This window comes from Vulpes vulpes, chromosome 1, assembly GCF_048418805.1.
Source record: "Vulpes vulpes isolate BD-2025 chromosome 1, VulVul3, whole genome shotgun sequence".
NCBI lineage: Eukaryota > Metazoa > Chordata > Mammalia > Carnivora > Canidae > Vulpes > Vulpes vulpes.
In genome coordinates, this window is record NC_132780.1 from 79,971,458 (window position 1) to 79,989,047 (window position 17,590).

The following is a 17,590-nucleotide window of genomic DNA, read 5'->3' on the forward strand; positions in this document are numbered from 1 at the left end:
GGCTCCAAGCGACATGGGACTCGGCCAGAGGCTCTTCAAGAGCAGAAAGTCATGGGAGTCCCGAGGGATAACTGGGGGTGAGGCTGAGATGGGGGAGCCACAGCTCACTTCCCACCGTGTGGTGACGGGGGAGGGGCAGGAGCTGTGTGCAGCTACTCCTTATGGGTGGGGTGCAGGGGCTCTTAGCCCTAGCTTGTGGCCTAGCCCTAGCTTGTGGCCACCTCGTCCTCTGTGACAAACCAGCCAGTCCCCCCCGTACCCTAGAATGCTCACTGGCTATTTCATTACAAAAGGCTCTAAATTTAACAATTCATTCTTAATTTTTGATGGCACCAATTTAAGCAAGCTTTGGAAATTTCAGGTGATAGTATGATCAATCTGAACACCTGAGCCTCAGCATTAATTTAAGCTGTCACTCCCCATGCTTCAGCCCTTATTAATGCCACCGGTCCTACAACCTTCCGTTTCATAGGGAAAACAAAAGTGACTCATGGTGCGGGGTGGGGCTGGATTGCTCAGTCCATTAAGCTCATGAACCTGGAGTCCTGGGATTAGGATCAAACCCTGCATGGGGTTCCCTGCTCAGTGGGGAGTCTGCTTCTCCCTCTGCTCCTTACCTTGCTCTCTCACTCCCTCTCAAATAGATAAAATCTTCTTAAAAAATTAAAAATAAAAGTGACTTGTTTGTTCAACAGATACAGCTAAAAAAGTAAATTTGTAAGATACTGTAGGATTCTACTTTACCATGGGAAATATGGCTGTAATGGGAAGAAAGCATTGCCATTAAAAGGCATTTGTTAATTATTCCCCAATAAAACTGGAAAATATATACATCTGTATATAAAGTAGCTTTGAATAATGATGTAAGAATGGAGAATGGAGTGGACTCCAAACATTCTCCTTTATAAAGCCATGGGGGAGGGTGGCGCCTCCCTGGGCATGTGGGTCTTTGATCTCAGGGTTGTACATTCAAGCCCCATGTTGGGTGTAGAGATCACTTAAAAATAAAATCTTTTAAAAAAAAGTCAGGGCACCTGGGTGGCTCAGTGATTGAGGGTTTGCCTTTAGCTCAGGGCATAATCCCCGGGGGTCCTAGGTCCAGGGATCAAGTCCCACATCGGGCTCCCTGCAGGGAGCCTGCTTCTTCCTCTGCCTGTGTCTCTGCCTCTCTCTCTGTGTCACTCATGAATAAAATAGATAAAATCTTACCAAAAAAAAGAAAGAAAAGAAAAGAAGTCAAGGGTGCCTGGGTGGCTCAGTCAATTAAGTGACTGCATTCGGCTCAGGTCATGATCTCATGGTCCCAGGATGGAGCCCCAGGTCAGATCTGGCTCCCTGCTCAGAAGGGTGTCTGGTTCTCCCTCTCTTTCTGCCCCTCCCCTCACTTATGCTTTCTCTCTCTCTCTCTCTCTCTCTGTCCCTCAAATAAATAAAATCTTACCAGAAAATAAAAGTGATAGAACCAGCCACTATTGTTATTTGTAACCTCCCTCCCAAGAAAAGGAAAGTGCTGAGGCATGCAGAATGAGCCCTTCAGTTCAAAATGTTAGGCCTTGGTCATGCATTTCAGGTAAAACACTGAACTGTTATGTTTAAAAAGATCAAGGCACTTAGGAGGATGGTTGGGGAGGATGGTGTGGGGGGGTACTTCCTACAACTTGCTTGGGAATTCTGGTGGGGGAGGGGGAGCCCTCCACTCATTCACTAGAAAGGAATGTTGAGATAAACTTATATTCTGCAGAGTAGTTTACTGGAATGGAATGTTCTTGAGGTTGACTGCATTTTTAGGACAATTTTAAGAATCCTCAAAATACTTAAATTGCATTTTGTTTTGCAGTTCTCCATTTTGGTCTGGAACAAATTCTTGCTATACATCATTTGCAGGTGAGCAATAATTAGGCTTAGAAATTTTTAAGGAAATTAAAAACTAATTATCTTAAAATCAACTAATCCACATCTTCTAGAACTAGCTCCTTCAACACAAGTGGAAGAATATCAACTAAACTGTTAGCAGCTCTCTACATAAAAAAGAGACCCAGGGGCAGCCCGGGTGGCTCAGCGGTTTAGCGCCTGCCTTTGGCCCAGGGCGTGATTCTGGAGGCCTGGGATGGAGTCCCACATCCGGCTCGCTGCATGGAGCCCTCTGCCTATGTCTCTGCCCCTCTCTCTCTGTGTCTCTCATGAATAAATAAATAAAATCTTTTTTAAAAATTAGACCCAGAATCTTTAACGTGAAAAAAAAAATGGACCAGGATGAAATGATATTCTATGGTTTCATTCTCAGATCAAAATATTTCTGAACATAAAACACGGTTATTCTGGACTCAAGTTTGTGCTATTCTCTGGGAAATACGTAATGACCTGCCCTGCCTAAATTTCCTGTTCATTATGAACGTCTCACCTTGTGAAAAAGGCATTGTCACAGAAGGGCTGGGTTAGGGGGATGCAAGATCCTCAACTGTGTGTGTCTGCTAGGTGCTTTCATTTACTCTCCCATCCCGGCAGACGTGTGTCCCATTTTTATAAATGAGGAAATTGAGCCCCAAAGAAATTAAATAACCTTTCTGAGGTTATCCAGCCAAATAGAGACAGCCAGGATTCAAATCCCCATGTGGCTCACTCAAAAAGCAATGCTCTTTCTACTCCCCCAGGGATGTTACACACCTACCATGCACCTATGACCAGCCCTGGGCGATTGACAAGTCCTGTATTGTTGTAATTGACAAGCCTTTGATTCAGCAAAAGAAGTACAAGGCACGGCTTTTCTTGCTCACCTGACCTACTTTTTTGTGTTTGGTTTCAGACCCAGGTTTGTCCAAATTATATTAGATGGGGGAAAAAAGAGATTTTCCCAAATGTGCAAACATTTCTACAGGCTAGAAGCGATTACTGGGGCAGAGGTGCCTGGAGCAGGGAAGGGAAAGCTTTTTCACCTGGTAACCTATTTGTTCTGCTATCGAGGCAATTAACTTAAATCCGTTCTACAGCCTAATATTATTGCAGTGATCCTGAAACAAGCACATCAGAATCTCCTAGAGGACTTGATTTAACAAGACTTTCAGCCTGGCAGAGTGTCTGATTCAGTCCCAAGACTTTTTAATCAGTCTGGAGTCAGGCCCAAGAATTTGCATTTTTAACAGATTGTCAAATGAGATGATGATGATACCAGGAGCCACATATTTTTTAAAGATTTTTTTTTTTTTGAGAGAGCATGAGCAGGGGGGAGAGGAAGAAACAGACTCCCCGCTGAGCAGGGAACCCAATGCAAGGCCCCATCCCAGGACCTTGGGATCATGACCCAAGCCGAAGGCAGACCCTTAACCAACTGAGCCACCCAGGCACCCTCAGGAGCCACGTTTTGAGAACCACAGCAATACTGTATTATTTCTCCTCTATTACTGTCCTTTCTTAGTTCTACTTGCTTCTCAGAAATGTGATGACCAGGAGAGCTCATAAGGGTCAGACAGGGACCTGTGACATTTCTAGCATTCTTCTTTCTTTGAAGCAAGTGCTCCCTAATAAGATATGTGCACCGTACACATTGGTACAGGAGCTCTTAGAAGAAAGAAGTGAGCTTCATTCTAAACCTCTCTCTTCTCATTCGAAATGGCCCTACAACCTATGAGCGTAGAAAGGAATGAAGCCAAAGTAAACAAATATCCTAAGTAGTTTTTGGGGAGGCCACTTCACTTTCTCCTTCGTTAAAGAGGCAGGGATTCCGATGAGGCAACAAAATGGCATTAGGTAGTTGGCTAAGGCCACACAACCACCTAGCAGTAGGTACACAGCCCCCATTTCCTCAGCCAGGGCCCTCCTGCTACCATCACACTAGCTGGGAAATGCTTCCAAGCTGTTAGTAGTTTCAATGTATTTCTATAATTTTTTGTCAGCAAAAGAAATGGAACTAAAGGGATCCCTGGGTGGCGCAGCGGTTTGGCGCCTGCCTTTGGCCCAGGGCGCGATCCTGGAGACCCGGGATCGAATCCCACATCGGGCTCCCGGTGCATGGAGCCTGCTTCTCCCTCCGCCTGTGTCTCTGCCTCTCTCTCTCTCTCTGTGACTATCATAAATGAAAAAATTAAAAATTAAAAAAAAAAAAAAAAAGAAATGGAACTAAAGAATCATCTTTGCAGTTAGGTAGCGATGCCCATAAGCAGATAAAGGTGGGAGAGAACCAGGACCCTGCATGATACAGTGTCCGGAGGAACCAAGGAGTGCCCAGGACACTATGAATTTAAGATCCCTCCCACAGACCCTCCACCCCATGTAGCATGTGTGGCCCGTTAAGTCTTCCTGGGGAGAGGCACAGGGGGCCACAGAAGCTGAAAAGGCAGAAGGGAGGAAAGAAAAGAAATGCAGAGGACACCCAAGTGGATGTTTCATGTCTAAAACAGAGCACGTCCGAATAAGATGTATATATTCATAACATTGTAGAAAGATCAGTGTCTTTATTCTGAGTTTATCAAAATCTTGAAGGAGACAGCCGTCATTAGCAATCACGATGTTGCCTCTGGTGGACAGTCTTACTAAGATTTCTCTTCTAGGGATCACTGGGTGGCTCAGCAGTTTAGCACCTGCCTTTGGCCTGGGGCGTGATCCTGGAGACCTGGGATCGAGTCCCATGTTGGGCTCCCTGCATGGAGCCTGCTTCTCCCCCACCTCTGTCTCTGCCTCTCTCATGGATAAATATTTTTTCAAAAATTTCTCTTCTGGGTGATCCCTAGGTGGCACAGCGGTTTAGCGCCTGCCTTTGGCCCAGGGCGTGATCCTGGAGACCCGGGTTCGAATCCCACGTCGGGCTCCCAGTGCATGGAGCCTGCTTCTCCCTCTGCCTATGTCTCTGCCTCTCTCTCTCTCTGTGTGACTATCATAAATAAATAAAAATTAAAAAAAATTTTTTTTCTTCTAATGACTAATATGAATGTATCACGATGCATTTTGCTTTCTAGTTTCTAAAAGCACATTTGCAACAGGAAAGACTCGTGAAGCATGTAGTTCTATGTTCTGAAATGACTCTGCTGTGACAAGTAATTAAAGCCTCGTCTCGCTCAGTCACCCAACCAAAGTTTGTGTCGAGCTTTTAAGACACATTGCAGGATCCATGTAGGTTATTTCCCCCTCTGGGTCTCCAAGGACAGAGAACAGAAGAGCCATTGCTGTCTCATTGTTCTCAACTCTTTTGACACATATCCAGCTACCAATCCTGCTTCTGCCCTTCGATAACTCATGGGCCTCACTGAACATTGCCCAAACTAACTACTATCTGTGGCCCCCGCCTAGGTCAGGGTTTGGCTCCATATGCAGGCTGGTAACCCAGAAGCTTCCTCCTTCAACCCACCGAGTTCCCATGACAGATAATAAGGCGTCGTGCCCTGTTGATTCTACGTCCCATTCTCTTGAGCTCACGCAAGGCTTGGCAGCCAAATGGCCATGACTTTAATATCACGTGTTACAGTGAGGCTGCTTTTTTAAGGTTTGAGAGAGTGAACACGAGCGAGGTGGGGAGCAGGAGAGGGAGAAGCAGACTCCCTGCTGAGCAGAGAGCCTGACTCGGGGCTCCTGAGATCATGACCTGAGCCGAAGGCAGATGCTTAACCGACTGAGCCACCCAGGTGCCCCTGAAGCTGCTCTTACGAGGTTAATGTAATATTTCTTGTGTTAGAATTTTTAATGTCAACAAGCAATGGAAGCATATGCAGAGTTATGAGATCACTCACGCATAACTGGAGGTATGGCACTGTCACAATGTCTTTTATAGTTAGATATCAAAAAAGTAGGGTTTATTTCTAAGCCAGCATCAAAAGAAGTCATGACTATCTTCACCACCATGCCATCCCAAATCCTGGTCACCTTAGCCAAAACCATAAAGGTTAAAAAGAACAATAGCAACAAAAAACCTTAAGTGACTTAAAAGCTGGTGATCTAAACCTCAGCTTTCTCCTATGGGTTAAGACCAAATCCCCAGCTCACTTCCAGTGACACAGGCTGGCTATGGTAAGGAATTTAGCAGGAAGGAGAAATCTGCATTTACACAAGACTGTGCCAGGATGTCTAGCAAATCCAATCCGAGAATCAAATTAGAAATGAATAGGCAGGTAGACTTGAAGTTACAGACACCGGTTGGGTGCTTGGCTCCCATCCTCTCACCACCTAGAGCCCCTGGGGGTGGGGCCCATTTCCTTTATGGTAGAGTTGGGGAAGGGGTTTCTAACTCTGGTTCTAGTTACTGGTTGGGATTTCAGGGGAGGTAAGTGGAACTACCCAAAAGCTGTATTTTGGGGAGTTGGAGGTCAGCCAGAGGCTTAATGAGATTCTAACTAAAGGGGCCCTTGGCCCCAAACAGTTATGAATCGCTGATAGCGTCTTGTGCATTTACACACATCCCCGATACATTCCAAACTCCCACGATGATTTGTGGAAAATGTTGCAAAGGACGGGTAAGTAATTAAAAGTAGAAGTTAAATTGTGTGATGAGTATCAGGGCAGTATTGAGAAAAGCAATCAAAATTGAATTAAGGTGAAATTACAGAAAGAAAATCCATGGTATTTAATTGCATTGCATTTTATTTAGATAAATGAAAATTCACCCCCAAACAGAACTAGGAATCAAATATTGTCTCAGATTAAAAAGAAATGGCTAGGCTTGAAGCTTACTGAAAGCTAAAATTTCCAGCCCTTAACTATTTGTAGCTCCAAACACCAAAGTAAAATATTGGAACACAGTATTTGTAACAGAGAGAGGCAACTTACGTGTACCATTAGCAAAATAACCTGAGGGGGAGCATTTGGTATTCCTCGATTACAAGAAGAGGTGAGAAGTTTACAAGTCTTGCATTGCTTTCTATTGTACATGGCTCTACAGTAATGCCAAAAATAGCAAAATATAGGCACTTGTTCGAACTTTTGCAGTTTACATTTGGCTATTATGTATTAACAGCAGCTTTAGAATTATACTACAGTATTCTATTTCATGCTACTGTTAATTGCATTCCTCTGGTTAATAAAAGTTGCTCAACAGACATTGGTATAGAGCTCGTACAGAAGGAACCCAGGGCACATCCAGGTAGGAGTATGAAAAGCACAGTCACGAAGCAACGACTGCTGGAAATTCACTTGCAATGGCCAGGATAACTTGGCCACATGTGGTCAGAGAACAGCAAATACAGAGTGGAATGGCAGGATGGGGTTTGAACAAACAAAAAACAAAACACAAAAACAAAAAAAAATTTCATCTATCACTTGACTATATGAATCTGTAATCTCTTCAAAGCAAAGCCTCCTTGGGCCATAGAGACGAAGTAGGTGTTTGGACCTGTCTGGAGCCCCTTAGACATTCCTCTCATCTCTACTATCTCCTGGTTGATCTTCGAAAATTGACACCAGCACTTGGATTAATTTTTAAGTCTCCAGTTGGTAAAAGATACTTAGATCAGGGTTGTGTTATTTTTTTTTTTTAATTTGGGGATTTTAAAGCTTAATAATAAGCTTGGATGACTGTTACATATAAGAGTAACTCCTAAAGGGTTATTAAACATTTTCCAACTACAAGGCCATATAATGTTATCATGAGATGTCTAATATTGCCATTTTACTTGGTTGTCAGGTTTGTTAATACAACATCAACTATTTTCTGATTTTAACAGCCTATTTTCCTTCTGCTAGACTAATGTTTCTAGAACATCTAGGATGCTTTAAAATCATTAGCTAGCAGGTGAAATTTGGGTTTGCACACCAGAGTTCTACGTTTCAGTGCAATTTAAGAAACCTTTCTTTATGTGCCACGCCATTTCTACATGTGAAAAAGTGGAACTCTATAGAGTACACAGGCGACTGTGGCAATTTGACAAAACTTTTTACATCTTAGCATGAATCATAAATCATTTTGACATTTTAAAAAAATTCTAAAAGCACCTGTTAGGTAAGGCATTTTTATCATTAAGCTTTCTTAGATTTCTTTCTAGATATCTTTCATTGTTTAAGACCGAAACTAATAAAAGAAAATTGACCTTTTCAGGAAGACGCACCACCAGATGGTGGCACTGTGTCAGTACTGTCAGTCTCAAAAGCCCTTGGTTTATTTTAGCTGATGCCTCTCTGCTAGGAGTTCCTCGGTACATGACCTCAAACTGGTATCAAGTTTGACATCATGTGGCAACTACACCAGAAACTTCTACTTTATCTGCTTTTAGCACTCAGGAGACACGCCCCAGGCTTCCTAGTATCTAATAAAACCAGCAAATCTAAGTGAAGCAAATATTTTATTTTAATCAGTTGTCAAATCACAGTTTATCCAAATGAACATAATGCAACATTGTCCTTAAAAGAGTGGGCACAAATATGGCACAGATACAATCCAGTACCTATCAAAATACCATTTGTCAAGATCCTGACTGACTTCATGCTGCGTGTGAGTGTGGTCCAGCATAGAAGAGTAGAATCAAAAACTTAAAAAACAGCCAAATTGTTTTCTCGATAAGATGAAAAACATTTCTCACTGCTTTGCCTCAGGATTTAAGCACACTCATCTGTCCAAACCACCACAATCCAGAGAAAAGGCTTAAAAGTTAATCTGCTACTGAAAAAAACTCCCTTCCAACCCCCACTGAGCTAGAAAGAAAAATTTCACAGTAACAATGGAACATTCTGTATGTTTCCCCCCCCCAAAAAAGCTTATTTTTAGCACACTGCATAATAGGAGAGTGACCAATTTTAGAGCGATATGAAACACAGACCTACTCCTTAGTGGATTTTAAAGTACAAACTATAGCTTCTGATCAGGAATGTTGTCTCCAGGAAGCTGTTTTCACAGGTTACAGCTGAGGCTTAGAGCTTCCCAAGGCTTGACCACGGCTGCATGCCCCTGCCACGTGCTGTGTGATACAAAACTGCACATTTCCTTAATTGTTAAGAAAAAAAAATATACAATAGATACAGGAGGAGGGTTACTTAAAACATACATATAAATACATAAAGGATGATACTCCAGTTTGAGAAGCAGAACTAGGTTTGGCCAACTCCAGTTCCAGGTTAAGAATTTAGGACCTTAAATCAGAAACATTATAAGGGTATCAAGGGAGAGTAATGGGGTGGCCCTACAAAGAGGAAACGTTAAATGGCTCTAGCTCCCGATGCAGCCTCAGGGTTGTCAGGGTGCTCCAGAAAGGAGGTCAGTCGAGGGGCCTGTTCTTCGGTTCTGAGTCTGAAACACTGGTCTTGTGTCTTGTCAGCAGCGTCCATTTCCTCCTACCACTCGTCTTCACATTCCGGTCTTGCAGACACTCAGGGTGGACCTGTAGGGGGAAGCAAGAATCAAAATTTGATCAAGTCTCCTCTCCTCTTCGTTCACTCCAGGAGCAGCAGAAGCCCTGACAGAGGAGTGCAGCCCCTGGGAAAGTGAGTGGGTCAGGGCCCACGGCAGGTCAGGCTGGGCGCTCCCCAAACCCGCAGCTGTGGCTCCCCAACACCAACATCCAGGCGTATCACACGCACTGGGAAATTTTTAAATGCTTGTTACTGCTGATGGGGGGATAATTTTTTTTTCTAGAGAGCTATCAACTAAAATTTCAAGCTGTAGGATATAAACTTATGTTGGACTTCTGGTTATAGGGAAAAATCCAATAAACTGGTTAGTCTGGTGCTGGGAACACAACATATTTCTTATGCCTTCGAGCCAAACATACAAACGCACACACACGCACATACATACAAACCCCCTGATTTTCCTTGAAAGCAGTCACATAGGGGTGAACCGAGGCCATTATTTTCCTGACACAAGTAAGACTGAATGGCACATCGGTGAGAGGGGAACAAAGGAAGGGAGCCTAGATCTCCTTGATTATTATTCAACTCAAGGTTCTGCTCAAAGTCATAAGGATTAAACTCCTGTTTCCCTTAGAATGAATATGCCATCAAATGGCCACAAAGAGGCAAAGACTGCTTTAGGGGGAAAGGAAGCTTGCTTACATGATGCATTAGGATCCTGTGGGTTCTGATTTGGCCGGTTCTCCCTCTTGTTTCTGTGTCTCGTCCCGTGTTTGGGTTTGAATCTCATCTTCTGGCTTGCTGTGGACTTTGGCTTCCTGGAATTCTACTTCCTGGCCACCTTCCTTCTTTTTGCGTGTTGGTCCATCTGTGTCCGGGGCCTCTTGGCTTACGTCTCCTGGGGCCTCGGAATCTTCCAGGGGTGAGGAGTGGTGGCTCTCAGGGTCATCAACCTCATCACCTTTTTTATCTTCTTGGGATTCAAAGAGCGACTCCTCTATCCTTCCTTCTGACCCGGCACCATCACAATCTTCTGGGACAGGCTCGGTTCTGGCTGTTTCTTTCTTTTCCTCAGATGGGAGAGCTGCCTCTTCAAGCTGCTGGTCACAGACGCTCGAACTTTCTACCTCGATGGCTGTGATCTTTTCTGAAGCTTCACTCACAGCTTCCAAGGCTTCAGAAACCTCAGAAGGGGTCTGCTCCACGGCGGTTAGTGGGGGTTCTTCTTTGGCGCCAACAGTGTGGGTTCCATCTGGTGCAGAGGCCTGAAGCTCGCCTCCTTCCCTCTCAACGTGCGGCCTGGCCTCCGAGCTGGCCTCCTGGCCGTCCGCCGTCAGCGGCTGAGCCTGGGTCTGGAGGTCAGCGGCTGTTTCTTCCGTGCCTCCTAACTGACCAACAACTGTCTGGATCACATTCTGTACAAGTTTACTACTCTCGGTCTGAAGTTTCGAAAGGTCGTTTTTAGCCTTTAGATCCTCCTCTCTTGCCGGGACTTCCTGGCAAGCAGCTGGCCCGTCCTCTTCCTCTGAGGTCTGTCTCTGGGGGGCGGTTTTCTCTCCTTCCGGGGCAGCGCTCGTGCCTCCGTCAGGCTCAGCTGATGCGGTTCCCGGTCCAGGTTCTGGCCGAGCCTCAGTCCCCGTGGGCACCTCGACCTCGACCGCCCCTGGCTGGGCCGTCAGGCCTTCATCCTTTGTGGAGGATTCTTCTTCTGGGCCTAAATGTGCACCCGCAGGTTCCAGGGTCTCACTGGTGTCTAAACTCTTGACAGCTTCTCCGAAGACCTTCTCCTCCACCACTGCGGCTGTTAGAGGTAACGGTTCAGAGCTCTGCACTTGGACTTCTGTGCATACCGCTTCCTCTTCAACTAGCTGGGGAGAACTTTCTTCCCAAATGGTGACCTCCTTTTCCCCGTCGATGACGGCCACCCTAACTGTCTGCACCAGTTTCTTGCTAAGCTCCTCAGAGACGGTCATGGTGGTGGGTTTTTGCTCAAGTTCTTCTTCGGTGGCTTGGGTTGGCTTTGCTTCTATTTCCTCTTTTTCTACTTGAACTACCAACTCTCTCCCCACCGGGGTGGGAGAGGGTGTATGGCTCCGGACTTCGGTATCATCCTCCTTCTTCTGAAATTCGGGGTCTTCAGTAGCTTCATCTTGAAGGGCAAGGTCACTCGTCTCTTCCTGACTGATGGTTGTTTCAGGGGCCGCTGTCACATCAGGGCCTTCGACGAGAGCTTCGTCTTTGCTTTCCCTATCGGCAAACTGGCCTTCCTCTTCTATCACGTCGGTCTTTGAAAGAGTGGGTACAGCTTCCACTGATACCTCTTTGTCCGTGCATTCTAGAATCTCTTCCATTTTTGAATGTCCTTTATCTTCTTCTTGGGATGGGAAACTAGAAGGTGCTGGAGGCCCCTCTTCGGGTGCAGGAACTGCCTCTGCTTCTGTGACCTGGGGCGGTGCGCCCGATGCAACCTCAGGACCTTCGTGCATCTCCGGGATCTGCTCTGGTTGTGTTATATGGAGAGCTTCAAAATCAGCTACTGGGGTGCTCCCGTTGGTCTCGCTGTCTGTGAGGGTTTCGGCTGAGTCCGGGGCAACAGCCTGTTCCAGAATCGATTCTGATGTTACCCCAACCAGGGTTTCAGCTTGACAAGTGGTTCTAAGCTCACTGGACTCCACGCTGTCTGTGACTTGAGGAACTTTCTCCAAGCTTTCTGGGGTGGCCTGTACGATTACTTCCCCTTGTGCCAAAGTCTCAGGTTCAGTTTCTTGTGCACGTTCTTCCAGCGCTACCTCCGTCTCTTTCTTCAGGTCTAGCCCTTGAGAATCCTCTTCCGCTTCCTCCACCTTCTCTGGTATCTTGGCTTCTGCTTCCCGCGTTGTCTGAGTTGTGTCTTCTGGCCCTCTGGTGTCGGGCAGTGGTGATTCTTCTCTCACTTTTTCTGCAACTGCCTGCAGGACCTCTTGAGTCCGCCTCTCCTGGTCTTCGAGGTGTGGTACGCCACCTTCCACCTCCTGAACAGGTGTTGCTACCTCTGTGGTGTCTGGAGAGTCAGTTAGCTGAGAAACAGCGGACACCATGTCGGCGGTCTCTTCAGCACCAGATGCTTCTGCTGCTTCTTCAGCACAAAGGGCCCCGGTAGCTTCCGCGGCTGTCACAGCCTCCGAAGTTAATTCCGCCTCACTTACGACTGTGTCATCAATGGCATCTTGACCCTCTGGTACAGGTTTGGTAACAGAGGTTTCCTCTGCAAGGACTTCTCCTTCAAACACGTCCTCGGTTGGGGGCTTGGCTTCATCTTCCGTTTCGTCAAGAGGCTCTGTCACCGAAGCGGATATCCAAGATGGCGACCTTTCTTCCACATTGGTAATAGCCCTTGCCCCGTCAAGGACAGTCACCGTGACCCCACGTACCAGATCTGTACTGAGCTCCTCTGACACAGAAACAGCTGCCTTCTGCTCAGGCTGCTCCTCGCTTTTGGGGGCCTGCTGTGCTTCGATTTTCTCCCTTTCTACTGCATCATACTCGGACAGGGGAACCACGGCCGGGACGTCGGAGTCCTCTTCATTGACCTCTACTGGTCCTGCGTCTTCCACAGCCGTTTGTTCTGGTTTCCCATCTGACCTTTTCTTCCGTCGTCCGGGAATGAATTTCTTAATCGAAACCCAAGACTCTTCTTTCCCAGGTTCTGCATCTGAAGCTGAATGTTCTACACCAGACCCAGTTACAGAATCTTCACTTTTCTCTTCCAGTTTTGACTTCGATTTTTTCCTTGGAGTGACTAATCGCTTAAAGGACTCCCAGGTGGAAACTCCCTCCCCTTCGGTGGGGCTGCCAGCTTGCTCAGGTGAGGAGCTTCCTGGCCCTTGATCATGTTCTTGGGAACCAGCAAAGGCAGCGTCTGGTCCGGTTTCTTTGTCTTTTCCTGCCTCATCTGGTTTCTGGCTGTCTCCTCCCACGGCTTTTGGTTCCCCTTCATCGTCAGAAGATGATGCTTTTCTTGCTCTTTTCTTGGATGATCCCACACAAATTAAAGCTTCCCAAGATACTGAAGTGTCAACTTTGCGCTTTGGTTCTTCTGGTTTCTGCTCTTCTCCATTTCCTTTCGCTTCCTCCTGCAACTCAGAGGCCTGGCTCTCCGTGGAAGACAAGGTGGCACTCTTGACTTTATCCAATTCATCTTCTTTATCACTCTCTGAAAGCCGCCTAACACGTTTCTTGGGCGTCACCATCTTCTTGAAAGACGCCCAGGGAGTAACACCTTCTCTCTTCTTTTCCCCATCAGAGACGGCTCCTTCCTCAGCTTCGCCATCCTGGTGGGCGTCCGCGATGCCTTTCTCCAGACACGTAATCTCCTCCGGCTCCTCAGGGGATGAAGCGGAGCTCTCGCCCTTCTGTTCATCTGTACTGTCTGGAGACTCTGCTGCAACTTGATGGTGTTCCCCCGACTCTTCATCCCCTCCTCCTCTTTTCCCTTTCTGTTTCTTTCCAGAAAGCTTTTTTAAGCCAGTACTAGTAAAAAGTTTCTTTAAAGGGCTTCCTTGCACCTTTATTCTCTCTTGCGAGGACAGCATGTCCACTTCACTCACGACGCCCTCAGGGTGTGCAGTCGTCACTCTGTCATCGGGGCTTAGGTCGCTTGGCCGGGTGTGGTCCCCTCCAGGGGCGCACACTTCTTTGGTCTTCACCAGCTCCTCAGCAGGTGTTTCCGCCACTTTTTCAGATGGCAAGGGCTCTACTACTTCTTCTACCTCAGCTCTCTGCTCTTCGGTCTTCTCTGTCATGCTAACGTGGACTTCGGCAACAATCTCTACTTTATCATCGAATACTTCTGTTGCTAAAGGGGCAGGTTTCTCTTCAGGAGGTCCCTGCACTTGATCTTCAGAGGGCAGCTCCACTTTTTCATATTCCGCTGACAATCTGGCCGCGTTAGCACTGTCGGTGGTCTCCGGTGGGTGCGCCTGTTCAGGGGCAGCCAACTTCTCAGAGGAATCTTCGGTCTTCTCCTGTCCTTCTGTGTCTACTTTCTCTGGCTCTTGCTCCTTTTTCTTCTCTGAAGCTTCCAGCTCATCCTCCTTAGGCTTCCTGAAACTGGTCTTTTTTCTCCAGCCGGCCCAGCCTTGAGTGAAGAATTTTTTGAAGGGTGACGCGGTCTCACTGGCCACTGGACTAGTGGGAGAGTCTGGAGATTTGGTGGGTTCTTTCTGCTTTTCTTCGCCTTCATCTTTGCCTTCTTCTGCTGCTTGACCAGACTCAGCCTGAAGAGAAATTTGTGTGCTGCTTTGCTCACTTTTAAGGGTTTCTTCAGGTTTCTCTGTGGATTGTTTCAGTTCACTTTCTTTGGCTGTTGCTTCTCCAGTCTCCTGGCTGGGCTCCTGGTGGTCACCAGCCCCATCTGCTCCTCCCACTCCTTCACCTTCATCTTTTTTGACAGTGAGTAGCTGGACAGTGTCAGACTTCTCGGTCTTATCCTTTTTTACAGTGAATTTGAAGCCGACAAACTTAAACACCTTCTTAAATCCAACATCATTAGCCTGGGACTCAGTAGGTTGTATCAGCTCTTCTAAATTGCTTTCTGAAGAAGGAATCTGTTCGATGGTTTCAGGCATCTCCTCCTGCCCATCCTTTGTGATGTCCTGAACAACTACGGAACCAGCAGCCATGTCTTTTTCTGAGTCTCTTTCACTCACATCTTCAGACTCTCTCTGTCCAACTATTAACAGAAAAAGGAGAATGGTGGGGAAGAAGGGAGAAAATTATTACAGCTCAGAAAAATTACATATTTGAAAAATATAACCAAGTAATACTTTCTTTAATGTCAGGCAATTTCAGGACACAGTAACAGTCTTTTTTTTTTCTTTTTTTTCACAGTAACAGTCTTATCAGGATTTGAGAATCTCAGTACATGAGGCAAGTACTTCTTTCAAATGACCTTCAAAAATTCAAGTTTAGAGATACTATTTTGCTCCTTTTATTCCCTGTGAAGAGTTAATATACTCAAGTACTAGAACATTAATTAAATGGAAATAGCTGAAATATCACTAAAGTGGGATGCCTAGGTGGCTCAGCAGTTGAGCATCTGCCATTAGCTCAGGGTGTGATCCCGCAGTCCTGGATCGAGTCCCATATCGGGCTCCCTGCGTGGAGCCTCCTTCTCCCTCTGCCTATGTCTCTGCCTCTCTCTTCGTGTCTCTCATGAATAAATAAATAAAACCTTAAAAAAATCACTAAAGTGGGGCAAGAAGATGGCATAGGTTCTGCTGCAGGTTAAATGGAATCAGTCATCACACCGATGATCTAGAATCCATCCCATCTTAGAAAAATAAGCTAACGAAAGAATCTAGACCAATCTAAAAGAGAGGCATTCTATGTGACAACTAGCTGGTCTTTTTAACGAGTCCCAAAAAACAGACCAGAGCCCCATAGGGAAATTATGGGTCAGGGAAAATACAAGGAACAACTTATTATGACAGAAAGGAGATACTCAATAGCATAACACAGAAACTTGAAGAGTTATTATGCTGTACACCTGAAACTAATGTAACGATCTATGTCAACTGCACTCAAAAAATTAAAAAATAAAAAAGAAAGGCAGTGCTCAAAAGCTGAGAAGCGTATTTCAGAGGAACACAGGAGTCAGATTGAGGGGTTTCTGCTGGACAAACACTGAAACATAAAGAATAATGACAATGATGGGGCTTATACAACACTGAATGAAAAAAAGAATCCATGATGGGGGGGGGGGGCGATGGATGACACGGCACATGGCGCCTGGGTGGCTCAATGGTTGAGTGTCTGCCTTTGGCTCAGGGTGTGATCCTGGAGTCCTGGGATTGAGTCCCACATTGGGCTCCCCATAGGGAGCCTACCTCTCCCTCTGCCTATGTCTCTGTCTCTCATGAATAAATAAACAAAATCTCTAAAAGAAGAAGAAGAAGAAGAAGAAGAAGAAGAAGAAGAAGAAGAAGAAGAAGTAGTAGTAGTAGTAGTAGTAGAAGAATCATCATCCATGAATCAAGAGTGATACCAAAAGAGTAAATAGGGAACAGGGAATAATTCTTTATGAAAAAATGCCAATCAATAAATTTAGATAGAATTTCCACCTTGATCTAGTCATTTTCTTTAAAATTTCAAAATTCAGACTGCATTGAGATTCACACATCATTTATTAGGGACAAGAGTTTACAAAAATGTTTCTTTTATAGCTGATTACACAGGCTCTTCCTAGACCATGGTAAAGAGCTGTTCAGCCTTGAAAAATGTGGAGCATTATTGTCTTTATGGATGTATTTGTGTCATTCATCAAGTATGATCCACTTACATGAAATAACACAAGTGGATTTTCTCTTATAGTTATTTAGGGAGGAGAAAAGTTATTTAGGGAGGAGAAAGCCAAGTTTAGCTCAGTTCATCAGTAGGATCATTGGAACCAGACTTTCAATTGCTTGGGAAAGTAAAAAATCATTTCTCATTATATTAAATATAAAATAATAGGCAACACTGTTTCATGGCAACTGTGGTTACAAGAAGTTTTACTCTTTTGAATGTGGGTGTGATTGGATAAATTTTGAACTAGTTCTATCTCCATTAAAAAATCAGCCATTCAGGAACAAAAAAAAGAAAGGAGTTAGGGGAGAAGTTTTTACAGAAAAGACTTGAAAGCAAAAAAAAAAAAAAAAAAAAAAAAAAAAAAGACTTGAAAGCAGAGCAAGGTAACTCTGATTTATGATAGCTTAAGCAGTCATCTTATTTGAAAAATCCTAGTTGGTTGGTTGTAATCAGATTGAGAAAACTGTTCTTTACCAATACCTTTGTAGTAACTTGAGTCAGTCAAAAATCAAGCAATGCTAACACCACTGAGTCAAAGGTTATCAGGAAACCTATAGTTTAGTCTATTGACACACGAGCAAAAGGAAAAATTTCCTTTACAGTAGAGCAATCAGGCAGGTAGTGCCTAAAACTTAGCTCCCCAATAATGGAACAGAATTGTCATCATGCTTTCTGATGTGAGGCACTGAAAAAGCCAATAAATCACTTCTAGTATTCCTGCCAAAAATGTTTAACAGAATCTGTGAGGAAACAATAAGATAAATCAATGAAGGATATTCTGTATAACAACTAGCTTGGCCTGATATGTCAATATCACAAAGGACAAAAATAAAAAACACAAGTAGATTTTCTCCAAATAACTTTAAAATAGTTTAAGGAGAGAATGAGGGTAGGGGTGGGCAGGAGAGAATGTGCTAGAGTATCAATGACTGGTGAATTAGGTCAAGTGTATATGCTGTGTATTTGTCTATAGTTTTGAAATTTAAAAAATCATTGAGGTTGT

General features: G+C 45.0%; 1 protein-coding gene across 2 annotated transcripts in view; it reads right to left on the minus strand.

Annotated features, from left to right (window-relative positions):
* Nucleotides 1–8,241: 8,241 nt before the first annotated feature.
* Nucleotides 8,242–17,590, minus strand: part of AKAP12 (A-kinase anchoring protein 12) — a 95,712-nt gene continuing 86,363 nt past the window's right edge. For both annotated transcript variants that reach the window (XM_072767878.1, XM_025998003.2), the window contains 2 exons: nt 9,964–14,971; nt 8,242–9,290 (listed from right to left, as the gene is read on the minus strand). In XM_072767878.1, coding sequence (XP_072623979.1) covers nt 9,972–14,971 — 5,000 coding nt within the window. In that variant the 3' untranslated portion in view covers nt 8,242–9,290; nt 9,964–9,971. The remainder of the gene's footprint in view (nt 9,291–9,963; nt 14,972–17,590) is intronic.